This window comes from Fusarium fujikuroi, chromosome FFUJ_chr06 (genome assembly GCF_900079805.1).
Source record: "Fusarium fujikuroi IMI 58289 draft genome, chromosome FFUJ_chr06".
NCBI classification, from domain to species: Eukaryota; Fungi; Ascomycota; class Sordariomycetes; order Hypocreales; family Nectriaceae; genus Fusarium; species Fusarium fujikuroi.
The window spans coordinates 1,656,867-1,682,313 of NC_036627.1; the positions used below are offsets into that span (position 1 = coordinate 1,656,867).

General features: G+C 50.2%; 11 protein-coding genes; 6 read left to right on the forward strand and 5 right to left on the reverse strand.

The window, feature by feature from the left end:
- Window positions 1-1,783: 1,783 nt before the first annotated feature.
- Window positions 1,784-5,214, forward strand: FFUJ_05867 (uncharacterized protein; the record flags this gene model as incomplete). XM_023579127.1 has 5 exons in its annotated part: window positions 1,784-2,596; window positions 2,727-3,034; window positions 3,093-4,161; window positions 4,213-4,479; window positions 4,528-5,214. The coding sequence occupies 5 exons, from the start codon at window positions 1,784-1,786 to the stop codon at window positions 5,212-5,214; spliced, it is 3,144 nt and encodes a 1,047-aa protein (XP_023432020.1).
- Window positions 5,215-5,733: 519 nt separating this feature from the next.
- On the forward strand, window positions 5,734-6,129 carry FFUJ_05868 (uncharacterized protein; the record flags this gene model as incomplete). The annotated part of the gene is made up of 1 exon (XM_023579129.1): window positions 5,734-6,129. The coding sequence occupies one exon, from the start codon at window positions 5,734-5,736 to the stop codon at window positions 6,127-6,129; it is 396 nt and encodes a 131-aa protein (XP_023432021.1).
- A 53-nt stretch (window positions 6,130-6,182) lies between these two features.
- Window positions 6,183-7,868, reverse strand: FFUJ_05869 (related to Che-1 protein; the record flags this gene model as incomplete). XM_023579130.1 has 2 exons in its annotated part: window positions 6,183-7,759; window positions 7,808-7,868. The coding sequence occupies 2 exons, from the start codon at window positions 7,866-7,868 to the stop codon at window positions 6,183-6,185; spliced, it is 1,638 nt and encodes a 545-aa protein (XP_023432022.1).
- A 369-nt stretch (window positions 7,869-8,237) lies between these two features.
- Window positions 8,238-9,339, forward strand: FFUJ_05870 (NBP35-like protein; the record flags this gene model as incomplete). XM_023579131.1 has 5 exons in its annotated part: window positions 8,238-8,300; window positions 8,362-8,488; window positions 8,540-8,659; window positions 8,712-8,936; window positions 8,984-9,339. The coding sequence occupies 5 exons, from the start codon at window positions 8,238-8,240 to the stop codon at window positions 9,337-9,339; spliced, it is 891 nt and encodes a 296-aa protein (XP_023432023.1).
- Window positions 9,340-9,681: 342 nt separating this feature from the next.
- On the reverse strand, window positions 9,682-10,629 carry FFUJ_05871 (uncharacterized protein; the record flags this gene model as incomplete). XM_023579132.1 has 3 exons in its annotated part: window positions 9,682-9,767; window positions 9,820-10,519; window positions 10,579-10,629. The coding sequence occupies 3 exons, from the start codon at window positions 10,627-10,629 to the stop codon at window positions 9,682-9,684; spliced, it is 837 nt and encodes a 278-aa protein (XP_023432024.1).
- Window positions 10,630-12,804: 2,175 nt separating this feature from the next.
- Window positions 12,805-14,649, forward strand: FFUJ_05872 (uncharacterized protein; the record flags this gene model as incomplete). The annotated part of the gene is made up of 1 exon (XM_023579133.1): window positions 12,805-14,649. The coding sequence occupies one exon, from the start codon at window positions 12,805-12,807 to the stop codon at window positions 14,647-14,649; it is 1,845 nt and encodes a 614-aa protein (XP_023432025.1).
- Window positions 14,650-14,998: 349 nt separating this feature from the next.
- FFUJ_05873 (aminoglycoside acetyltransferase regulator family protein) lies at window positions 14,999-17,143 on the reverse strand (the record flags this gene model as incomplete). XM_023579134.1 has 2 exons in its annotated part: window positions 14,999-15,043; window positions 15,104-17,143. The coding sequence occupies 2 exons, from the start codon at window positions 17,141-17,143 to the stop codon at window positions 14,999-15,001; spliced, it is 2,085 nt and encodes a 694-aa protein (XP_023432026.1).
- Window positions 17,144-17,894: 751 nt separating this feature from the next.
- FFUJ_05874 (probable holocytochrome-c synthase) lies at window positions 17,895-18,951 on the forward strand (the record flags this gene model as incomplete). XM_023579135.1 has 3 exons in its annotated part: window positions 17,895-17,972; window positions 18,022-18,632; window positions 18,684-18,951. The coding sequence occupies 3 exons, from the start codon at window positions 17,895-17,897 to the stop codon at window positions 18,949-18,951; spliced, it is 957 nt and encodes a 318-aa protein (XP_023432027.1).
- Window positions 18,952-19,249: 298 nt separating this feature from the next.
- FFUJ_05875 (uncharacterized protein) lies at window positions 19,250-19,878 on the reverse strand (the record flags this gene model as incomplete). XM_023579136.1 has 2 exons in its annotated part: window positions 19,250-19,767; window positions 19,824-19,878. 2 exons carry the CDS (start codon window positions 19,876-19,878, stop codon window positions 19,250-19,252), a joined length of 573 nt encoding a protein of 190 aa, XP_023432028.1.
- A 907-nt stretch (window positions 19,879-20,785) lies between these two features.
- Window positions 20,786-22,444, forward strand: FFUJ_05876 (uncharacterized protein; the record flags this gene model as incomplete). The annotated part of the gene is made up of 1 exon (XM_023579137.1): window positions 20,786-22,444. The coding sequence occupies one exon, from the start codon at window positions 20,786-20,788 to the stop codon at window positions 22,442-22,444; it is 1,659 nt and encodes a 552-aa protein (XP_023432029.1).
- A 214-nt stretch (window positions 22,445-22,658) lies between these two features.
- Window positions 22,659-25,109, reverse strand: FFUJ_05877 (uncharacterized protein; the record flags this gene model as incomplete). XM_023579138.1 has 2 exons in its annotated part: window positions 22,659-24,809; window positions 24,849-25,109. 2 exons carry the CDS (start codon window positions 25,107-25,109, stop codon window positions 22,659-22,661), a joined length of 2,412 nt encoding a protein of 803 aa, XP_023432030.1.
- Window positions 25,110-25,447: the final 338 nt, after the last annotated feature.

A 25,447-nucleotide genomic window follows, 5' to 3' on the forward strand; every position in this document is an offset into this window, starting at 1 on the left:
AACAGCCTCGAAGTGGATTAGCTGCCGCCAAGATGTCAACTCACGAGGATGAACAAGGAACTTGCCGCGCCAACTTACAGCGCTTGAGCAATGACGACTCATCAAGTGGATTCTTGCCCCGTATTTTCTTTCAGCTTAGACTTACTAACAAAGTGGGCGAAATGATCCTCAACCTCGTGGCATCGACAGGGCTAAAGACTTCCGAGTCCTCATCTTTGAAACATGCTTCTATGCTGGATATGCTGTAGGGATGGCTGGGGCCTCAGGAGACAAAAAGCTTGACTAGACAGGGTCATCCCACGAGTTCCAAGGCATTTTGACAGCCACCGGCTGACGAAACAATGGTGAGCCCAATCGGAAGAGATTCAAAGACGAGGGCGTCCCGAAACAGGAACTCGTCTCGATATGAAGCACCCTGTGGCTTGCAGGTTTGACGGAGGCCCCACCCACACTAGCATGGTAGTTAATGAAGTTTGCCGCAGATAGTTGATGAAGGTACACCTGCTATGTAATATCTACATGATACGAGCTCGATTTGCGGTCGTATGAGAAGTGAAGCACGTATCGGGGGTTTAAGCTCTTGTGCACGGCGCGCAAGACGGGGGTTGCTGACCCGGCCGTGGGGAAGAGGCTTGAGCCCAAATTCGAGAACCGAAGCTTTTTATACTTGTGGCTGTCGATGGGTAGCTCCTAGACGCCATGAAAGAGAAACCTTCGTTTATAATCTGCAAGTTCTGACTCAAGATCTAGGATGGCCAAGAGGAGTTACTAATGTCTCTCCATCCTTGAAACTTTTTTGATGCGTGCCATGGCCCAGAAGAGTATTCTGAGCGTAAGGCGTGGAACGTGTGCGATACCGGACAGTTCGGATCAGGGCCACGCTACATAGGCATAGGCCTAGCCGCCTAGTTGACGTCTGGTCAGGGCCTTGTCAGGTAACTAGGTAGGGTGGGTTGTATGCCCCTTGAGTAACTTGACGGCGTGCAGGTGAGGAGTCTCCGCCAAGAGGGCATCCAAACTGTGACTATGAAGCTAGGCGTGCGGCGTGATAAGAGGACAATGTCCAAAGGAAGCTAGAGCGGTGGTCAATCTCCACAGGTAAGGCAGAGAGCAAGGGAGGTGAGCGCTGTGTAGAGTTCGCCGTTGAGTATTCAACAGCCGGTATAGTTGTTTAAGTTGAGCGAGATCCCCATCAACGATTATGTTAAAGAAGTATCGCATATCACGACGAAAGAAGAATTGCCAATAAACGAGAGATCAAAGAGCTGTCATCGAAATCCGAGCTCAACATCTCCTGGCAGACCCGGGAGATTCGACAATTGTTCGCAGTCATTATCATATTGGGTTGTTGCTGCGACCGCCAGCTTTCAGCTGTATGGATACCGAGACGACACCAACACGAATATCCTCACAACAGACACTCAATCGTTACTGAGGAATCTGCAACGACAGGCCAGCACAGGAGCACAGGACTCTTAGATCTAGAGCACCGGCCTCATTGAAATTGTTGCCCAATCGAAATTACCCCTGTGAACGGGACGCCATTTGATTAGGTTTCGGCTCCGAGACTCTGGGTCAGTCCATGCGGATCCGACAGTTCTAAGAGGAACGCTTCTGGTTGGATCCGGTTGGAATTCCCTTTCCCGGCATTGCTCTTTCTTAGCGTTGCGCGCACGGGAGAGAGTAGACAACGGTTCAGTTTTCAGGTGATTACTGAAGGGAAGCAAGGCTGGAGGGCTATTATCACGTCTTCGGTGTGGGGGATGCCGAGGGGGAGATGGAGATGGAGATGGATGGAGGTGTTATTCAGCGGCACCAAGCGATTGAAGCCGATGATTTCCACGGCGGCAGGACCGTTCATTCCGCTCCTATCACTTCAGAATATCCGGGTCACGTGGGTATACCGCCAGATCCTGGCAACCAGAGCATACCCGGGAACGACGGTCATGGTGGCACCTGGCGTTGGCGTAGGCGCAGTTCTCAGCGCCCGGGCCCTGTTACTCATACTGGTACCGACCTAGTGGCCCCCGACCATGACCCAACTGGAAGTCCAGTGATAATACCTTTTACGCATGCACAATTCGCGTCACCTCTAGCAGTTCGCGCTCACAATCACCCTCGCCCTCACCACCACCCTCATCATCACATTCACCCTCAATCGCAGCCAAACTCACCCTACACTCACCCTCACGCTCTTCATCATCAGATATTGTCTCACCAATCGCTCTCTCACTCTCACCTTTCCGACAACTCCGCCACAGTCGATGGCCATTTCGGCACAATGGAGCAGATTGAGACACAAGCAAGCGACCTTCGGTTCCTTGCCCAAGTTCCTGTATTGAATCCAACCTCGAGCCCGTCTCTCGGCCCCGGCTCCGGCGCCGGACGAGGCGGGACTCCTGCCCGTACCCCCGGGAGCGCCGTGGGAGCCTCTACGGGTGCTCCTATTGCTTACGAGAATCATGCCAGTCCAAGTTCCGCCTCTGTCGGCGACAATTCCGCTCACGGTGCGAGCGCGTCCAATGCCAATAAGAGGAAGTCGACAGACGATGGCCAAGGCAATGGATCAAAGCAAACAAGAAGTAAAAGAAATAGAGTGAGTTCTGACCATCTCGTTACATCTACTATCAACCCCTGGGCCATTATGATATGAGATCACATAAGACCATGATGAGATGAGGTGAGGCATCTTTCAAGTACAGGGACACACTTCGTGACGGCCAAAGAGGGGTCCGTTCTTGAGAGGGCTACACAAGACTGCACGATACTCGCCTATCGAGTCCTTCGAGTCTTCGGGCATCAAACATCTCGGCCTCCTTGTTGCACAACATAAACGAACCCAGACGGCTGGGTCGGCAATCCGAACCCACTCATGTTTCAGCCCTTTGATCCCACTCATTCTCATGCCACTCCCCGGGTCACTATACTTGAAGATCACTCAGGCTAACGTTGCATTCTTCACCATGATAGTACATATCAATAGCTTGGTCAGTATGCTTCCGCCATTGAATGTGTTCATCTTCGCCGCGACCGCGTAGTATAACACTGCATTATCTTGGCTCCTAACGAGCGCATATGCTAACAACACATAGCAATGAATGCAAGAGACGAAAGATAAAATGTAATGGCGAAACTCCCTGCCAACGATGCGGCAACCTCAACTTGGCCTGTCTATATGCCCCGAACTGCTGCTCCGGCAACTTTAAGGAATCCGACGAGTTCAAGCAGGTCACATCACAACTAGGCCGCCTTCAAGAAGAAGTCGGCTGGCTTCACCAAACCGTCAAGGCCCTTCAGTCCGAACCTGCCCGATATTCCTCACTCGGTGACCGGACAATGACCCACGGCCACGGCACGCCGGCAGTCGCCCCTTCACCTTCTCATAGTTCTACTTCACTTAACCGACAGGACAACTCGAAATACGGTTCTTTCCGGGGCCCAACAAGCATGGCCTTCAGTCTCGACGTTGCCAATAATACTATCAACAACATGGGTTACAAAGGCATATCAGACGAGGAAAATCCACACCTGAATGATGGCTTAGGCCCCATGTCAACACGACCAAGGGATCCCCTCCACGAATTCGACAAGGACGAAATGATTCGCCTGTGTCGTCTGCACGAGGAAGAGATCGGTATCATGTACCCAGTGCTCAACATTCAAACCGTGATATCCCATGCCAAAAACATGGCCACATTTCTTGAAACTATACGACAACAAAGCCCCAGAGAACTTGTCAACGACGACAAGACTCTACAGCTCAAAATCATCATGTGCTGTGCGCTAGTGGTAGAAGAGCACGGGCATAGCGATAAAGCCATTCGCTTGTTTGAGAGCATGGAAACGGTGCTCAACCGGAAGCTCATGGCTGAGGCTGCGGATGTTGCAACCCTACCAATCCTGGCTCTTGTTGCTGGGTATAGATTTCTCTCCAACGATGAAGTATTGGCTTGGCGAGTCATGGGTCATGTCGCACGATTATGTCTAGAGCTTGGCATTCATCAAAGAACAGGCCTGATGAGGATTCAGGATGAAGAAGAACGTAAGAATGCTCTCGTCAGTTTCTGGTCGGCATATGTGCTGGATAGGCGATGGGCTTTCGCAACTGGGCTACCTTTCGTCGTTCAAGATGAAGAAATCGATTCAGAACTGCCATTTCCAGTTAGTATTTGATGAACCCAGAACCCCAGTCTTAACTAACAAATTTTTAAGGAGGAATATCCCTATCTTGTGGCCATGATCACCTATTCTCGAATAGGTGCAACGGTGTGGCGACAAGTAGCTCACTTTGGACCGGTTCTGGCACGCGATTTGCGCTCAGCGGAACTGGAGAATGTCGACCAGGAGTTGTTACAGTGGTATGAACAGATTCCCGAAGAGGTCAAGGTTCGTAACTGGGACAAGGAGAAGCATATAACGTCGACTCCGTCCTATAATTTGCAACGCCTACGAATCTGGACATATTTACGCCTGAATCAAGTAAGTGTTGTGCTCAAGACTCAGTTGGTATAGGCTAACAATATGCAGATGCGGATCTGGCTTTACACGCCTGTGTTGCATAGCGCTACAAGCATTATGGCGCATCCTGCGCAGTCAGAACGTGTAGTTGACATCGCCAAAGACACTATCCGATACCTGAGCCACCTGAATAACACAACCAACTTATACAGACGTGTACAGGTTTTCTACCATCAATTCCTCACATCAGCGATTGCGGTCGTCTTCCTCGCATCCGTTCATGCCCCGGTCCGCTTCAGCGCTTCCTGTCGCGAGGAGTTCTATATGGCCCTCGAGCTGGTGAAGGATCTTTCCGCCAAGAGCTGGGCATCGCAGCGACTTTGGCGGACAATAAGATCACTCAAAGACGTGGCACCGCGATTCGGACTTAATGCTGAGGACGACCCTCAGTCAACAGCAGCGTTGGGCATGATAGGGCTTGCTCGAGGCCATATGGAACAACAGCAGCCGTTCCGCAAGCCATCTATTCCTGGTCAGCAATCACAGGCTGCCACCCCAGACTCAATGGCTCAGAACGGATCACGAATTCAAGCCGAGATGTCACGAATGTTCGAGGGCTATGTAGGGTTGAATGGATTCCAATATAACGATAATGAGGGACAGCAGGGGCCGAATGCCGAGGTTTCCGAAGCGTCCAATGGCGGCATGTTTGGAGTCGATGGCACTGTCTTTCCTCAGTTCAAGGAGATGTATTAGCCAAGCATGCTTAGCTAAGTATTTTGTATATTGCTAGTATTTAGATATGATATCCCCTCCTGTACACTGACTTTCAGATAGTCTTGGATATATCTGGTGGCGTAATATGGCGCTCAAAATGGAGATACGAATTGAGTTAGTAATGTACTATTTGATAATGAAGATTTGAGGTTCTGTGTCCAGGCAATTGAGTTGTTTGTTTTGTAGCCCGTTATGGTTGGGGATACGCTAGAAGCACATCTGGCAACTGTGCAACAACCTCGAGATAAATTGGACAAACCTCCTACATAACTTACTACGGTTTCATGAAAAGTTCGGGCTCAGCACATCGATGGTATAACCTCACTCATCCTTGTCTTGGCTGTGGGTATGGTCAGCAAATCCGTAGCTTAGTAAGTCAGGATCTGTAACACATATATCTCATCTTGAAAATCGCAACGTTGTCTAGATTCCACTACTCTACCTTATCGTTGACATCTGATAACTTGACCACTCCAGTATCGGATCATCATCATCATCATGCTGCTCACAGCAACGATCCCCTTCCTCGTCCACGCTCTCATTGAGACCCCGGCTGCCTTGACCTTCATCCTGAAACCCTCATCACAACTTCAACCGCTTCCTCAATCGGCGGCTCTGATTCTTCAGTCATTCGGTGGCCTTCTTCTTACGAGTAACCTCATTGCTCTCATCTTTATCCGGCGTCCGTTTGATGACGCAACTCGTCAAGCTGCGCTCGCCTTTTCCTTCTGGCATTTATGGCCTACTTATCGAGCATATATGCGAATAAATGGCTATACAGAGGAGGAGGAAGCTTCAACAACCAAGACTTTGGGGGGACCACTGGTGCACCTAGGAGTTCACGTTGTTTTGATGACCATGTTTCTTTGTACCTGGTATTTTGGTAATGCTTAAGCAACAGTCTATGACATCTACAATTACAACTTTTTTCGTATGTCCGTCCCCGTTTAGTTTCTAAACAGCCGGAGTCCTGCCTCCTCAACATCAACATCCATGTCATCCTCGCTCTCGTCTTCGTTCAGCTCCATCTTGCGGCCGAAGAGCGTGCCGAAGAAGCGGTCAATAGCACCCTGCTCCCACGCACGTCGGTCCTCAGGTGCCATGAAGTTCTGCAGCTTCTCGTGGACTGTGAAGCGCATCTTGCGGCCCTTGCTGGCCTTGCGGTCAACATTCTTTCGTGACTTGACATCTTTGGCTGCTGTGAGGACGACCGTGGGGACGGCAGCTCCAGCTCCAGCTCCCGATGAGCCCTCCACTGTGCGCTGGTCCACAAGCTCCTTCAAGAGAACCTGGTAGAAGTCGGCGTCGTCATAGATGTTGCTGTCCTCCGATGCACCCTTGGCTGCTTGCATAGGGGCACATGAACGAGGAACGCGAGAGCGCTTGACGAGACGGTTGTCGGGGTCAAGGAGCTGCTCCTTGAGGGCACTGACAAGAGTCTTGTTTCGCGACTCGAGCCCCTTGGGTGCTGTGATATTAACAGACTGCACCTTGCGAGACCACTTCTCAAGGCGATCCTCCCTAGATTTGATAGACCGTTGTTCCTCCGCTTGTAATTGCTCCCAGATCTCGCTTGTGGCCATAGACACATCTAGTTCACGCTTGCGCTTTTCACCAGCTCGAGATGGTCCAAAGTTATCCTTAAGGCTGCTGATGGTGTTGAGGAGCTTGATTGCTGCCTCTTCAGCCGCCTCGTAGGGCTCCGATTCGGGCTCGGGGTTGGCGTCGAGGGTATCAAAGGTGTTGGCAGCAATGAGGGCTTTCTGTAGGCGAATTCGAATGTTAAGGAGCCCGTCATAGGCCTTGCGCTGCTGACGGATTGCCAAACCCTTGTCAACATCGGGTCGGGTTGATAGGGCTGCCATCATAGGTTTTGCGTTCTTAGCCTTCGCCTCTGATTCTTCCTCATCGCTTTCACTACCATCATCGTCCTCTTCCTCCTCCTCTTCTCCCGAGCCCTCCTCATCGCCATTCTCATCCGACTCATCGTCGGAGCCTTCCTCGCTATCGACCAGAGCGTCAAGGCCATCGTCCATGTCGTCCTCATCTGACTCGGATTCGTCATCCTCGTCTTCGCCAACATCAGCGCCACCTTCATCGGAAGAAGACATGTAGTCAGCAGCAGTAGCTCGCTTGTTAACGGGCTTTTTGGGCTTCGAGCTTCCTCGGAAAGTAAACTCCTTGAAGCGCTCCTCGTCGCTTTCGCCAAGGGCGTCGTCGCTCTCGATTTCTGAGTCGTTGGCCTCAGCCTCGTCGCGTGCTAGATCTGCGGTCTCAGGGTCGTCGAATTCCTCATCGCCCGACTCCTCGTCCTCATTTTCGTCTTCGGACTCGCTGTCTTCTTCAAGCGCATCTCGCGAAACTCGAGAGCCTCGGTACTGGGGACCGAGTGACAGACCATCCTGTTTCCTCAATTTACTCTTTCCGACAGAAACATAGTGCTCAGTACCCGCGTTCTCGTCCTCGCTCTCTTCGCTACCGCTGCCATCCTCACTAACTTCGATATTGGCCTCGGGGTCGTAGTCTTTTGATGATTAGGAACTATAGGTTATATGGCAGTGTAGTGACTTACCCTTGGCGATAGGCTCGTCCAAGTCTTGAAACTGCTTTGCGCGACCCTTTGCTTTGGCCATTTTAATGGTTCAATTGTCAAGTCTTCCACTAACAAACAAACAGAAGCCCCCACGTTGGAAATTTTCTGAGGAATGGCCTTGAACTTTTAGGCGGTGGCAGTTGGCAGAATCGTCGCAACTCAGTGTTAGTGGAGAGAGCCCTGTATTAGGCAGTCCGCTAGCTCAAACTCCCAGCGTCGATGGATTCCGTGACACCTTATTTGGTTCACTCGTATATCCTTGACATTCTATGAGTAGACAATTCAATATGTTACTTGTTTAGACACTATAGACATAGAAAAACTCCCTATCACTTCGAACTGAGGAGTTCAACCTTAGGACGCCGAGGCTCTTAGTTATATCCCATCTAAGGCCATAAATACTCTCAGTATGCGTCCAACATCTGCCCAACTCTTTCAGTGCTTCCGGGCGCTGCAACATGAAAATCCATTAGTGAGTGATTTTCTTCAGTGCTGAGTACCATCAGGTTAGAGTATGACTGATAATATTCCAGGGTCTCCCTCGGTCAGGAACGCCGCCGACCTGGGGTAAACGTCCAGTCCGTCGTAAAATCACCGGTGTCGAGAAAGTCATTGCAGTATCTTCAGCCAAAGGTGGTGTAGGCAAAAGCACAGTTGCAGGTATCTATAGATGTCTCCCGAGACTTGAGGTGTTCTAACAAAGGCGACTAGCAAATCTGTCTCTGGCTTTTGCTCGTCTTGGCTTTCGTGCTGGGATCCTGGACACTGATATCTTTGGTCCATCTATTCCAACCTTGTTTGACCTCTCAGGAGAACCGAGGTTATCGACTAGTCAGTCACTGGAGCTCATAACGCCTTCTGAGCATGGACTGACATTGCAAAGATAATCAGCTCATCCCTCTCACAAACTATGGAGTCAAGACCATGTCCATGGGCTATCTGGTTGGCGAGAATGCACCAGTAGTTTGGCGAGGCCCTATGGTGATGAAGGCTATTCAGCAGCTTCTACATGAGGTAGAATGGGGTGGTCTTGATGTTCTTGTCCTAGACCTCCCCCCAGGTACAGGAGATACACAATTGACCATCACACAGCAGGTTATTTTAGATGGTGCGTTTCTATGAGATGTCACGTTTGTTTCTACTAACAACCACCAGGCTCTGTCATCGTCACAACTCCTCATACTCTTGCCACCAAAGATGCTGTCAAAGGTATCAACATGTTCAAAACAGTTGATGTCAATATCCTTGGCTTGGTACAGAACATGTCCTTGTTCACATGCCCTCATTGCCACGGAGAAACCAATATCTTTGGTTCCAATGCAAGGGTTGAGAAGTTATGTCAAGAGCACCAGATCGATTTTCTAGGTGACATCCCATTACATCCCAATATTGGAGATGATGGGGACAGAGGAAAACCCACAGTAGTGGCAGAACCTACGAGTGAGAGGGCGGGTGCCTTTTTAAAGATAGCACAAGACATCTGCCCCAAGATCGATCTTAGTGGTAAATAGTCGCCGAACTTCTACTAGGCTGCCAGGCAACTTGTACAATAATGATTCCTGCCAGCCCAACTTAGTAAAACACTCAAAGCCGAGGGGGAGAGGTGTTGTGTGCTCATGTCACATCATTTGATTAACACCGGCTAGTCTATAAACATAGGCCGCGTCGCTCCTATATACTTGAGTCTGAAAAGGAAGAACTGGATTAAACGCCAGAAAGACAAGTCGTTAGCCTCTGCTGTGATCAAATGCAAGGCATGTTACCAAACAAAGCAATAAGCTTCTGAGACTTCCCGAACGCCCCTGTGTGCTCTTGAGTATCGAACCGAGTGCCCTGCCAAGAGAGAAAGGTGATTAGTCTAGCTCATCGTTCATTTGATAGACATGACGGCTTCGAGTGGGGTCTTTTCGCATGGCCTGGCCAGAGCCTGTAAAGCCAACTGAGAACAAGTTAGTGTCTGATTCATGGATACACGAAACAGAAATACATACCTCTACCGTGGACGCCGTCTGGAGTACGGAACATGCTGTCCTTCTTTTGGTTCTTTCCAAACTTGGACTTTGCGCTGAATTCTTGCCACTTATTCTTGTTTTTCTCGAGTTCCTTCTTGGCCTTGATCTTCTTGGCCTTGGGAGGCTTTACTTCACCATCTTGCTCGGCTGCCTTCTTCGCTTCAGGATATACTGTCGCGCCCGCTGATGAAACCAGTCCAGGGGCCGGAGGTGTTGCTGGTGCTGAAGTTGTTGGCGTACCGTCCGCCTTTCGCTTGTTTGACACAGGTCGAATATCGCGAGACCGCAAGGTCTCGGTGTTATCGTAGGTCTTGAACTTGACGGTGTAGATAGGGTCTGTTGAGGATCCAGTGATAGATGTAATGCGCGCTGGGTAGAAAGCCTTGTCACCAGAAACCCACTTGGCTAGAATTGTATCGTTGACCTGATAGTTTACAGGAGCCTGCTTCTCTTCCTCCACTGGAGCTGCTTTCTTAAAGGCTGGATGGTTCTCGCGAGACCATTTCTCAGGCTGAGGTGGCGGTGATGGTTCTCTGGGGGCGGGCTTGGGCGCCTGGGCAGGCTTGAGCTCAGCAATTTGTTCATTGAGAAGATCGATGAAGCTGTTCAACTCGTCCTTTAAAGCTTTGAGCTCGAGGTTATCGGGGTCATCGCGTAGCTGACCGAGAACGATATCGAACTAGAGAGAAGGGGGTCAGTATGAATGACATATCATGGATGATAGGATGGGGGTCGTACTTGTTCTTGGTACGTCTTCTTCTCTTGTTCGATTTCAGCGATGGACGACATGGTCTGGAATCTTCTTTCTGAGGTCGGAAGGGATGAATAATGCCAAAAATCGGGGGCTCTAATAGGTGCCTATGTATTCGAAGTGGTGATGGGTTGGTTCGTGGGGTTCCTTGATGCACTGCACGAGATGAGATTGAAGAGTCCAAGTTGGAGTTAAAGGTCACGTGCGTAGTATTTTAAGTCACCCCAGATTATCCCCGCCAAAAGCTTCTCGAAGATGAGGGTGAATAAGAGAGGAAGGATTTCCAATCTGACGAGCCACATCTTAGAGCATCCTAAAAAAATTATATCTACAGATGGCAGATGGCCTGTTTCTAAGCCCTGCACTATTTGTTTCTATCGGCTATCATGTCTGGTGATGGGTCTTGCTTCTGCGAGTAGACAAAGGAGACAATTAGGTACTAATTTAGCTTAGGCAGGTAGGCAAGCAAAGTTGTCAGTGTATGATTTGAGCACGAATCAAATCATATGGTTCGGTTTCATCACCCTTTCGTGCCATGAACGACACAGTGACTATGACGGTCGTCAAAGATTACCTTGGTGAACCACTCACGGCTATGCCGCCTAAAGTCGGCCCGGAAGAGAACAAGGCAAAGGCAGAGCTCTGCAAAGGCCGGGCCAGGTAGCCAGGGTCCGTCTAGCAGTGTATGTAGGTCTCCGCGAGCCCCGAGCGGTTCGTAGGTAGCTAAATGCAGTGTGTATTACAGGTGACGCATTCATGATTTAGTTAGTGGTGTTCAACTCAAACCATGTTTCTCTTTTTAGTCCATGTCCTGTTTCTGGGTTCGTTCATTTTTGTGACAAGTTACACAGCGAACCAAAGGCTTCGTAATTGGTCTCGGTTTGCCAAAGAAGGATATTCCATGGAACCCGGTTCCGGTTGCGGCTCCGTGTCGGCCTGCGACCATGAATCTCATGGATCTCATTCTCATCTCAGTCGTGTTCTAAATAGAATGACTCTCTAATCTTTTGCTGGCTTACTTGCTTGCTTGGCATTTCGCACTATCACACCTCAACATGTTCACTCGCTAATCACTGCTGCTGCTACTGCTGCACGATCAAAGTAATTTCGTTCGCTCACTAGCTCCAACTCATTTTAATGTTCGGCCGTGTTCAAGCCAGACACTTCTCAGACGCACACTTATACCTCAGAGCCAGAGCCAGAGTCAGAGTCAGAGTCAGAGTCAGAGCTCAAACTAAAAACCTTTTGTGGACAAACCTAATCTTGATAATTAGCAAGCCTTCTTTTTCGTTCCCCTCCTCTCCATCACAGCCTACTACAGTATACCGACCTACCTAATACTAAAGATTCATTCATGCAACTCAGGTCAAGTTGACTGGTCTTAGCACTGGCAGCCTCTGTCTCGGCAGTAGACTAGCTTCATCTCCGCCGCTCTATTTGTTGGTCTTGTTTGGCTCTCGATTGTTCGTTGCTTCTAGGGCCATGCCTGGTCTGTCTGGTCTGGAATTGCTCGCCTATACTAGTAACGAGACCAAGACCTTACCTTACGGTACCTTACTCTTACTCGCCTACCGACCTTGTCCATACTTTTTTTTTTTTACTTAGACCTTCCCTTACGTCAAAAGTTGCTTCTGCTCAACGCCGGGCACTTTTCTTCTTTAATTTTCTCTCCCTTTCTTCGTCATTTTCTTCTTCTTCTCCCCAGACTCCAGACTCATATTGATCGCCGGCCCATCTCCGCTCCTCCACTACTCTCGACCCTCACCGATTCTTCTCGTGGCCGATCCATTGACATTGACATCACTGAAAGGGAGCCCTACAAATCTGACTTGAAAAGGGAGCTCCATAATCGGCAACGGGGACGGAACCACCACCATTCGCGATCCGAGACGACGACTACCTGAACCTTTGATACGACACGGAGTCAATTAATCTCCTACAACCTTTCTAATTCCTTGTCACGTATTTATTTGCAATTGCTGCTGCAGCGCCCATGATCTTAAATACCCTGGTCATCAGTACAGCCAAAAAGGGAATATAACATTTGTAGTCAGTCGCAAACACAACAAAGGAGAAAAGTCGCGAAAAGTTGAAAATATTTCTACCGCTCGAGATCAGTCAGATACGATACGACCAATTCGCCGTCGCATCACCCAGAACGAACTGCGCGCAACCTTTATCTTGCTGTATTATACCTCCAATCCCTACCAACCATGCCTCACACCCGAGATGCGGACAGCGCATCGTCCTTGAGCGGCCAATCAAAACGACCTCCGCTCAACCATCAGGAGAGTGATTCGCAGAGCGAGAGCAGCGGTGTTAACCAACAACACCAACACCAGCAGCAGCATCGGAGACACCATCGTCATCACCAGCGACAGCACACTGTTGGTCACCTCCACCACGCCCGCGGCCCAGCATCAAAAACTGCCCCGAAGCAGCCTAAGCTCAGCCGTCGCCATACCGACACCCCCGATCAAATCGAGCAGCAGCAGCAGCAGCACCGAATCTCCTCCGGTCCCAATTCTCATCGACGAGCTCTCAGCGACGCAAAACTCTCTTCTCGCGAGTCTTCGTCTGGCAACCTTACCAAGAGCGCATCTCAATCGAGGCTGACCAAGAACTCTTCCCATACAAAGCTCGACAAGAGTCCTTCCCAGACAAAACTGGTCAAAAGTCCCTCGCATACGAGAATCGTCAAGAGTCCTTCCCACTCAAAACTTAAGCGCAATCGCTCGCATACAGAAGTTGGGAAGCGCACTCGGTCTGCAGAACTGAAGCGCGCTTCAAGTACAACAATTGTTTATCAGCCTCAAATCTCTCACGGCAAGTCGCAGGTTCATTTCGACTTGGGTAACGAGGAGGACGAATGGGTCGACGCGAGTGGCTCTAATTCCCCCTACCTCTCCCGCAAGGGCTCTCTCAACAGTAGTAACCACTCCGTGCACCACCCCGACGACCGCCCTGGCGGATCAAGACCGGTTACACCCAACGATTCCGCCACTCCAAAGCCGGCCGAGCAACCGCAGCACGAACCGGAGCAGCGGAACTCAACAAGCCCCGAGTTGCAGACAATACATCACAAGGAGTATCTCACATCCCGCATATTACAGCGCACTCCGTCCCACGGAGCTCCGCCCCAGATGAGCGCAGACCTGGCGCAGATCTCTCCTCGCCATTTTGCGCCAGCCTCTGCTGATGCCATAGGGTCAGGAACTCTTGCGGGAAGTAATCAGGACGAATTGACGTCCCGGTTTGTCGAGGCTGTTGGTTCTGGATTGACTAGTGAGGGATCCTTCTACCGGCCACCTCGGGGGGACTTTCGCCGATACGATGACGCGCCTCAAAAACCTCGTTCCGTGACCAGCTTGCAAGGCGACCGTGAGGAGCGCCGAGAACCCCCAACAAGCGCACCAAAAGACGACATTGATGATAGCGCACTAGCGCCCAAAGCGGCCCGACGGGCTGCGCCGCCTGCCGCTCAAACATCGCGAACACAGCAGAAGCTTAACCTGCAGCGAGCCAGTTCCGTGATTGAGCCCGGGCAAGCAGTTGGTGGTGTCGGAGGTGTAGTCGGTCATACTCCACTCATCGGCGTCGGTGGTCCCGGATATGACGGAGGTAACAGTCGAGATCCACGTGTAGGCAAGCTCTTGGAGCGTACAGGCATGGAGTATCTCGTTGTTCGAAGACATCTCAACCCCATTTCTCGTTCACTCGAGCGTCTCAACCATCTCCCCGGTATGGACAAATCATTGCGCATCCCACGACCTGGCACCGCCTCGACAAACGGCAAGCGTTCCACGGATCTCACTATGCGCCAACACACCCGCAACGTCAGCATGCCTGATACTCGACGACCGATGACGCCGAAACGCCCTACCTCAGTACGGACAACCAACGGTGCCTCGTCGAGCTACGACGGCAACGACGACGATGGCAGGCTTACTGACCGGCTAAGCGGATCAAGCCTGGTTGGTGAAGAGGAAGATGGTACCGCAGCCATACTGAGGAACTTGTGGGACAAGTCTATGGAGTTGAGTGCCAGTACGGATTAGGAGTTCCTTTTCGTTTCTTCGTGATTCTGGAGATCTAGGCGTTATGGTGCAACTATGGTATAGGAAGTGCTCAATAGGCACCCAAAGATAGAAAGGCGTGAATCAAGACAACGTCAATTTAGGCGGTATTAAGCAAAGATGTAGACTCACGATATTATTACGTGAAAGTGGCGGTTTATTGTTAGAAACGGGACCAGCCTATATAATAATTCAATGAATTTACGCACATCTAAGAGTAAGTCTCTATTAAGTCGTGTCTCTCATGTATTTCTCACGTATATATCATTCCAACCCGTACGCCTTCTGATGCTGCACTCCGCGAAATCTAGTTTAAAAAGGATCTTTATAATTATACATTGGGGGAAAGTTGGTCATACTTGACACATCGTTCGACCTAGGTAGTCAAAATTAGCATGTCATGGCTTTGAAAGATGTTTGACACCAAGCAACTTACGTCTTCGATGCTGGCTTGCATAAATCGTCTTGCTTCTAATCCCAGCCATACCACTAGCATGGAAAAATCGCCATGCTTTGCCATACCTGGGCCGCTCTGGGCGCTGAGTTGACGTAGAATTGGCAGTGAGCTGCTGAGTAGATCGACATCCGGGTTCAGACTGCGACCGATACCCTCAAGAAGCAGGATACTGATGACGACGTTGACGAAATCGCCCTCGAGACGAACATGGTGGTTTCGAACCATGCTAAGCACCTCTTGCAGGATATCGCCAATCTTGACGTTACCGAGAGCCAAGGTGCGGCTCTTGACACCGAGAACCAGATGTTGCATCTTTAGGGCAAACACTTCTTTATCGAGTACAGCATCTGGTTGACGGCAGCGTTCGCACATGAGATGGCCAGCCTTGTAACCGTCAAACTCAGCAACTGCGCGGAAGAGGTCGAGGAAGTTCTCGCGGTTCACAGCATTGAGTTCAGTCACGAGTCCAGTATCGATGAAGATGAGCTGAGGTCGGAAACCTTCAGCATCGATCTTGGCCAGCTCTGCCTCCCACGCTCTGGGGTCCTTGCGGTGTCGATATGGTCGAAGTCGTTCAAGCACTTGTTCGGTCACATCTTCCTTCTCATCGGGATGTGCCTTTGTCATTGTCTTTCTCAGACGCAGCTCGGGGTGAGCTGATTGGTAGAATCGCACCATGATGTTGCCAGGATGCAAATCAGCGTGGACAAAGTTGTCAAGAAGCAGCATGCGGAGGAAAGCGTCAAGGCCTTCATCGGCAATGTCATGTTGGAAGACGCCGCCTCCGTTCTCCATAAAGTCTGCCAATGGAATGCCCTGGGCATATTCTTCAATAAGGACATTCCGCGTTGTGTACTCAGTATACGGGTATGGGAACCAGGCTGTAGATCGATCTTTGAAGTTCTTCCGGAAAGTGGCCAGATTTGCGGCCTCTATGCGAAGATCAAGCTGGAGCTTCATCATCTCCCCAAATTGAGCAACCTCATCCGGCAATGAGAGCCACTCAATCGTAGGAATCAAGTTGAGCAGGGAAGCGAAGAAGCCCATGATGCGAAGGTCCCGTCGTACCGTCCTCTCGACGTATGGGTGCAGCACTTTGACTGCAACGTAGGACGATGGTACTCTCTGCGGGGAGCTCTTGAGCACTGTATCAACATTGCGCTTCACGTTTTGCGCCAAAGGATATGTGTCATAAAGATCAGCTTCCTCTGGCTTCGCCAAACCGGGCTTCAGCTTGGCCTTGTAGACCTGAGCGATAGCGCCAACGCCTAGAGGCTTCTCCTGGAATTCGTCGAAGATGTCTTCAAAGGGGCGGCCACCAAAAGCGGCTTCCACCGTGACGCGCGTGGCATGGAGTGAGTGAGCCGGCGCATTCGAGTGAAGTTTAGACATGATCTCGCACATTTCGGTAGGGAAGATGTCGGTTCGCGAGGCAGCCCATTGTCCGAGCTTGATAAAGGCTGGGCCAGCCATTTCCATCTCGTTGACCAAGAAGCCATACCACCAGAGCGTACCTGATCGTTCGTTATCTCTATCAGGTTGTCGTTTTCCAAAGTATATGGCAGGGATGGTGATTATCACCGGAACAAAAATTACAACAAGCTGGAGGAAACGGAAACCAGTGCATACGGGCTCGATGATCAGGAGGTCGATCAAGTACTTGATGCGCTCTCCGAGTCTCGAAAGACCATGGGAATCGGCTGATACGCCCTTCTTCACCTCGGCCCGTGATACCTCGAGCATGCGCCTCTCGCCTGTCTCTTGATCATTGCCGTTTTCTTGTTGCGACAGCTCAACAAAAGCAGCCGTTCCCAGTGCCGCAGCACCACCAGAAGCACGCAGTGCTATTCTTTTCGGTGCGCCTTTGGGCCATTGTGTGAATCGAGGGCCGCGGGAGCTTTGGGACGCGAATCGACGACCAAGACTGGCGATGGTGAATCTGGCATGGGCGTTGACATTTGGGTATGTTCGGAAGCCCGGGTGGACGAAAAGCCGGCCTATGAAGGAGCCAGCTCTCATCTCGGAAGGGGGAGTGTCTTTCTAGGAAATTGTATTGACACGGACACTCTCATGTTCGAGCAAAGCCTAGGGGCGATTGCATTCAGAGAGTGGTCAGGTTAGTATAGAAAACAGACGAGTCTGGCATGTGCAAGCGCGTTAATGATGCAAAGACTCGGATCGATTTGCAAGGATGCCCGCCAATGGATCCCCTGGGAACGAGCTAGATCAACAATTGGTGTTGGTGACGTCGGGCTGATAACCAGAGTGACGTACAAAATTCGTATCCACTGTATCTTTTCCAACGGAAATAAATCGGAAAGGAATCATGAGGAATATTTCAGCCATGATGGCTCATCAATGCTAACTGAGCCAAACCAGAAGATCAAATACTAAGAGATACCATAGATATAATGAATTCAACACTCATGTCTCCGTCTCATACTTACCGTTCTAGTCACAATGCTCATCATCTTGTCAATAGACTTCCTATGATTCGCTCAAACGCTGTAAATAGTTCTCGATTTCCACTGGAACCCACCTGGTCATGGTGCGGTTTCCCCCGGTCTTCCCGCTCTGGGCTGGCTTTAAATTTTTGATAGGCGCATTAGTCTAGTAGAGGCAACGGGAGGAAATTCTTGCTTCTATCCATTCATCCACTCTTTGTTCTTGTCATCATCACCAAACACAATTTTCGATCCTTTCAGCACTCAGGCCAGCAACACCGAGTTACTTCATCGACCTTTACAGTTCTAATATATAGCCATTCGCGATGGGCTGGTTTTGGGCAGACACGCCTGTTCCTGCGGTTCCTGTCGGACACCCAGCTACTATCGACAAGGCTCCTCCAGTATGACCGCAATCTCATATATCTTCACCATATCGCTAACTCTCCCCAGCCTGGCTGCCCTATGCACCAAAAGTCTGCTGATGCCATGAACCCTGTGGCTAAGCCCAAGGAGCCTGTCGATCTTCCTTCCACCTCAGGATGTCCCGTTCCTCACGCCGCCCGAACCCAAGAGCAGCCTAAATCTTTGATCTCCCAGCTCAACCCTCTCAACTATATGTTCCCCGATCTATCGCAAAAACCTGCTCCTAACCAATCATTCGCTCTCCCGACAACCCGAGATGAGTCCACCATCCCCAAGGGCACTGGAGATGGCAACTGGGAGTACCCGTCTCCTCAGCAGATGTACAACGCGCTACTGCGCAAGGGATATACCGATACCGATATCACCGCCGTCGAGGGCATGGTTTCGGTACACAACTTCTTGAACGAGGGCGCATGGCAGGAGATTCTTGGTTGGGAACAACGATTTGCGCGGGGGCTTTACAAGGGATGGCAGATCTGCAAGAGGGGCGAAGGTCATGTTCAGGAAGAGCTTGATCGCCAAAGGGACGGCATTGATACCGAGCCTAGTCTCGTTCGCTTCCAGGGTCGACCCAAGGAGTTAACTCCCAAGGCCACCATGATGCAGGTTCTGGGCTGGATTTACCCTTCAAAGTTTGGGTAAGTATTCGTGATTCTAACGTGCAAACGTCTGCGGCTAACACACTTTAGTACCGAGCCTCCATTTGACCGACACGACTGGTACGTTGCGCGAGAGATCAACGGCCAAAGGAAGGAGATTCGATACATCATCGACTATTACTCTGGCGAGCCCGATGCCCACGGTGACCCTGTCTTCTTCCTCGATGTGCGTCCTGCCGCTACACCCTTGGGTGCCGCCGAGCGTATCATTCGCTGGAGTACCGATACCTGGTGGAAGGCCATCGGCGGCGACAGGCACGAGCAGGATCCCCAGCCTTGGTTCCGTGGCACTTCTTAAAATGATTTCTTTGGCGCTTGGGTCATGATGGAAGCAGGTGTTTTCTGTAAAGGCTCTGGCGTAATGCATTCTCCTCTCTAATTGTTATGATTGGATGTATTTCTATAATGATGGCTGACTTGGACAGGGGGAGGCAAGGAAACTTAAGACCTTTATCCTCAGTAATGAAAAGACTTTGGCAATGAGCCTATCTTCTAGAGTCTTATGTTTTCTTGCTCCCCGAGGCTGGAGTCACTTGTTCGGGCTCGAAAACGGAGGAAATCGGAGCAATTATGTATTATATACCATTCATTAGAACTTAGTTCAAGTTCACAGCCAATTCGTTCACTTGGTCTAGAAGAGCCTGGTCCTCTCCAGCTGCATTCTTGAGCACCTTTTCCAACTGGTGGTCAACGGTCTGGCCAGGGATGTCAGACACAGCACCCTGTGCCTGTTGGATACGAGCCATCTGGAACTGCAAGAAGAACTTGGGAACCTTGATCGCAAGGTTTCCACCAGTCGATCTGATACCAGCTTCAGTTGCAAGGTAAACATTGAGCTCATTCTGAAACGTATCGAGGTTGTTGTTGGCCAGGGGTGATGTAGTTGCAAACTTGTCGAGAGCGAAAGCCAGAGGACTTTGGCCTGATTCGGCAAAGTTGATGGAAGAAAAGGTCACACCGCCAGAGCTCACATCCGGGACACCATCGATGGTTGTTTTCGAATTGTCGCAGGTGATGACCGAGGCCAGATTCGTGGCCTGTGTCGAAACTTCATCGGGGAGAGCTTCGGAACCAGTCACAAAGCAAGGATTTTGTCTCTTGGGAAGATGAGGCGCTTATATGCGTTAGTAGGTATGTTCTTAAAGGGCTCGGCAAGAAAAGGATGCATACCTGCGAGGGCGCTTCCAGCCAGTGTGATAATGATGGGAAGAATAGGGAAGTGCATTTTGGATAAGCGAGTGAGTGACGGAATAATAGAAAGAGAGATAAAACAAGATTATTGTAAACAGAGATCCGCCAGGGATTTACGAACTGAAGAGAAACAAGTTGAGAAGTGATGAGTTTGTTTAGATACCTAGGATCTACATGCCTTTTATATGTCGAGAGTATATGTAGCCATCGTTAAGCATAAGCATAGAGTTGAATCGAGCATGACACCGAAACCTAGACCTGAGGATGCCTCCATGTCGAAGAATATCTAGACTCAGTATAACCCCAAAAGACGAAGCTCGCTGTGACACTGTTCGTCCCAGCAGCATAGGCCGAGGGTTTCAAGGATCCCTGGTCTGTCACAATAAGACCCGGGGACTATAGACCCCAAAGTCTAGAGTTTCATCAGTTCAGATCCGATTTCCTATTTCAGACCGTCTCCGATAAATGTGCATAATGCAATCTGGCAGATGCTTCTTTGGATCAAATATCTGCGACAAAGGAGTTGAGATGTGAGCGGCAAGTGAGACGTCATTTAGTCAGCTTGTCTACCCAGTTTCAGGTTCGTCCTTGTGAGACGAGACTGTTCTTGGTTAAATCTCAAACCTGAACCATTTTTCTTTACCAAGTTCCAAGAGTTGTTTCCCAAGTCCCGTGTTTGTTTGTTTTAACTAGGTGATTCTCTGTGCATGCAATATAACTATATACATGCTGCACTCACTTAAGGGCTCTCGGATCAAAGTCGCTCCATTCGACCAATCAGAAGTCGTAGATTTTCCTCCAAGGGTCCTTGGAACTTTTTTCCCCCAAATTGGAATCGCAAAAGCAAAAGCTCGTCCCTTTTCATTGAGAGCGACATACTCATTTCAACGACGCTTTTTGGCGTCGCACAAACTCCTCACGACAGCGCCATTCGCTTCGCAATGTCTGCTGAAGCCACGTCTGCTTCAAGCGACTACATAAGGCTTCACATAAGCCCTCTCGATCCCGAGCTTCTCAAGATCGTTATCCCAGCTTCTGCAGCCCCAAAGGCGCGCAACATTTCATATCACACCCTCGAGACGTTTCCCGAGCGACGCTACGGCTTTGTCGAACTACCAACAATGGAGGCTGACAAGATAAAAAAGAAGCTCAATGGCGCTGTGTTGAAGGGCAACAAAATACGGATCGAAAAGGCCAGACCAGAACAGAGAGTTGAACCTGCCGGTGAAGTTGACCAGGAGGAAGAGGTGAAGTCCAGCAAGAAAAAGAAGAAGTCAAAGGAATCCAAAGAGGAATCGAGAAAACGAAAGCGTGATCACGAGGTGGTCGGGGGCGTCGCTCTGACAGACCGCAAAGTCAAGAGAGGATGGACAGAACCCGCCGATCAGAGAAGAAAGAAGAGCAAGCAGGATAAAGAAAAGGAAAAGGATGGCAAGCACACCGAGAAGAAGAAGCGCCTAAAATCAAAGTATACGGACGGAGATGAGTGTCTGCTCAAGACCAAGGTTCCCCCTAATCTCATCTCCAGTCTCCCTGAGGATGATCAACCCCGAAAGCGCAAGAAGAAGGGCAAGTCGCGCGAAGTCATTGTCCATGAATTCGAGAAGACCACAAAATTCCCGAGCTTCTTGAAGACCTCGGTCGATGGGGAAGAAGCCAACACAGCCACCGAATTTATTGAGGGTAAAGGCTGGATCGATGAGAATGGCAATGTAGTCGAGACGGTCAAGGAGAAGAAGATTCCTGAACCTGTGCCCAAGAAGAAGAAGGTCAAGAAGACGACACCTCCACCTGTCGAGGAGTCAGATGACGATACCAGTAGCAGTGGTACTAGTAGCAGCGGCTTGTCTGATGAGGAGACTGAGGATGAGGTGGAAGTTGATGCTCAAGTCGAAGAGAAGAAAGAACAGACAGACACAACCAAGGAAGCTCTTCAGCCAGACCATGAGTCCTCCGACTCTGAAGCCGACTCCCCCGAACCACCCCAACAAGCCACACCCCTCTCAGCCATCAAAGCCGACGAAACAAGACCCATGTCCTCAAGTTCTTCCCGCAGTCTCACCATCAAGATACCCCCTCCTGGAACACCCTCTACAAAAGTTCACCCCCTTGAGGCCCTTTATAAGCGTAGTAAGCCCGACGAGGTCGCCGCAGAGACTCCCGCCAAGAAGGAAGCTGAACCCTTCAGCTTCTTTGGAGGCGTTGACAACGACGATATCGAAGACGAGGAGGACCAAGACCCCGCAAACCTTACCATCGCAACCCCCGCGCCCATGACGCCCTTCTCTCGCCAGGATTTCGAATGGCGCAACGTTAGAAGTGCTGCGCCCACGCCCGACACCGCGCATCCCTCACGAATGCGCAACTTCTGGCCTGAGGATGAGGAAGACGGCGACGAAGATCTCGACATGGGAGAGCATGGCTTCGACGAGGATGGAGACGAGAAAGATGTTTCTGCTCCACAAAGCTCAAGCGATTTTCAGGCTTGGTTCTGGGATAACAGGCGCGATCTCAACAGATCGTGGATGAAGCGTCGCAAGACTGCGGCGAAAGAGAAGCGGCATAGGGAGAACAAAGCGAGGGCTAGTAAGGCGGCATAGACTCATAGGATATGGATAATAGACATTAATTGCATGTGATGTGACACACTCATCGGTCTCTCATGATGCACTCAAGCATACTACCTCAACATCCTTATATCAAACAAAACTTGAAGGTCTTTTCAGAGTATCATTAGGTTCGATTCTTCATATGAAATGATCTACCTAGGTACGTATGTCTTGTCGTCCCCCTTGACTTCTCATTAGTTGCTGCTTATTTGAGTGAAATGTCGCGAGACGACAAATCATTCACGCATTCATGAGGTTGATTGTCCTCGGAGCATGCCCCCTCTCTGGGATGTGGAACGTTGAGCTTGCTCCCCTCCATGGCTTCGTATATCTCTTCATCATCAGGCTTGGGTGGTTCAGGGGTGGGTTCCCTGGCAATGCTGTCCCTGGAGCGCAAAAAGCCGCCCGGCGATATATCATTCTCGGCCATTCTGATCGGAGCTCCTCCCGTCGGCTTCCGAAAGTGATTCTTGTGGAAAAGCTTATGGCCTCCTTGTTTGATTTTGTCCATCAGACTTTGCCGTGAACCATTTTGAGAGTCGATCATCTCCTCCTCATTGCCGGCGATATGGGCACTCAGGCGTCGTCGTGTATCTGCGTCGAGTGAGGCACTTAGCTTTCTTTCCGCCGCAAGAGGAGTTGGTAGATGCCTCCCTGCTGCCGTCAGTTTGGTTGGGTGCGCTCTGAATGGGTTAGCAGCGAACAAAGGGTTGCTGTATGAGTGTGTGTTTGAGGGCTCTACAGAAGAACTCGATGCGGCCAACTGCTCGACACCGCAGTGGGCATCGACGCCGTCTTGGTAAAGCGTGGGCGGAGTATGCTTTTTCGACTGGTCACTCTCGGTTTGCAAGGTGAGGTCAGTGGTGCAGTCACGGGAAAAGAGTCTGGGGAAAGACGTGATGACAGTCCCGTCGCTGACTCTCAGCTGTTGCTCAAAACTCTTATTGCACATGATGTCGGCCAGTATTTCAGCTGTGCTTTTTGGTGTGGCATAATGTCGTAGGACAGACTCGTCTTTCGTCAGCCTCTGGTAGCTCTGTCGGCGATCATCTGGGCACGAACGTGAGCCCCCATGTGTGGGTGAGCAACAGTCCGAAACAGTTCGACAATGTGTTCGTGTACTTGAATCATAATTTGCTGGATATGCCCGAGACCAAGTAATCTCAGCAATACTTCGGCGTGTCACAACAGTTGTCGTTGCTTCCGAAGCCCCGCCACGCGTTTTGGTATGGACTTGCATGTCAGCTGCGTTGATGTTTGTGTAAGATGTGCTGGGTAGATTAATAGTAGTCGCAGGGTCGATCACCATCGGAGAAGGGACCAGGATAGCATTTGAGTTCTCATCGAGTCGCGGCAACGGTCGACTTTCAGATGACCCTGTGGTCGTAGGTGTTCTCTTGGGTAATTCGATATGACCATTCTTGAGTGTTTCGTCCAACACGATACTGACGACATCTCGGATGTCCTTATCACCAATGAGGTAAAGCCCCTTGGCCTCTGGGACTTGCTGGCCCTTTCCATTTATGACATGCAGATGTTCTCTCAAGTGCCTGATCTTTTGAAGGCGATCACTCACTTTTCTAGCGATACTCTGGGTAGCTTCTTCGCCGGCATACAATGGGTCGCCTGCTTCTGCCTCTGCTTCACGAGAAGCTGAGCTCTCGGTATCAATAATCACTGCGGGGACTTGGGATGGATCTAGCCACCAGAGCGTTTCGTGGCTTCCGTGCCTCAGTACGCCCTGGTCCTTGTCTGAAGCTTCGAGGTAGTAGTAGGCACGCACCCCTGGCCCTCGTGCCGAGAATTTGAAAGATACCCTCTCAATTTTGAATCCCTCATTTTCCTCGGTACCTCTATACATATAGTATGCTGAGCCATTCGATCGTGGGTCGAAGATGTAATAAGCCCGGTGTTCATCCTCAGAAGCTGCTTCGTGAGCATTGGTGTTGATGGAGTTGGTATCTAAGTCAGCTGGTCGTGATGTATCACTGCCATGTGTAGCAAGCTGAGATCCATTATTGGTGTCTTGTAGCCGATCATAGACCGCTCCAATGTTATTGGGTCTTGCATCAGGAATAGATCGTAGGCGACTTCGGGTCAAGGGTTGTGGTGCTTGGTCTGGGGCTGACGACTTGAATGAATTCACCTCCAAGGAACGTCCAGTGGGCGTAGTCTCTCCTGAGCTGCTGATTTGGTCCTCATTCGGGTCTCTATTCAGTGCGTGAACCCTGTGGGCGATATCCTTGAGTCTTTGAATAGTCTCATCTGGAACATAGTCATTCGCAGAAACAAAATCGTTTGAGGGTTGAGATGATTGTGATGATCGCATGTCCTTGATCGTGAACACTCTTGAGGGCTTTGGATAGCGTTCAGCGTCGTCGTTTTTCTAAAACACCGCTTTTCCATCACCAGGGCTCATAAGGGTCGAGTGAGGTGCATTACTTGGGCCTGCTTCTGCTTCTTCCTTATCGTGGCAAGCTGTGTCATCGGTCTCAGTGTTGCAGGTTGCGAGCTCATGAAGAGTCTTGCTTTTGGTGGAACTTTCATCGTCAGCTGCCGCAGAGAAAAGAACGACTTCAGGTTGAGTGTCAGGGGGGGTGAAGATTCTTGGCATTCGAGGGAGGCATCGAGCGTCGTTGTCATCGTATCCCTCCATTTTGCTGTACGATTGCCGTCTAGAATATTTCAGACAAATCATGTGGAGAGCGAGTATACATGTAGGTAGGTGATGGAATAAGTTGCAGCTGCTAAATTAGAGCATGAGATAGGGCGAGTGAAGAAGAATCATCCGGATGATGACTTGGAGGTGGTTGAAGAGGCTGAGAGTGGAACAAGGGAGTTTGACCATCCTAAATTCCTTACCTATGAGAAGAAGATACGAAGCGGGGAACACTCTTTCCCTTTCCTGTTGATCTCTTTTCGTACCTTGGGTTTGGTATAAAGGAAGTTGATTGCCTTGAACGTCTGATGCTACCTACCTACTAAGAGTGCCAG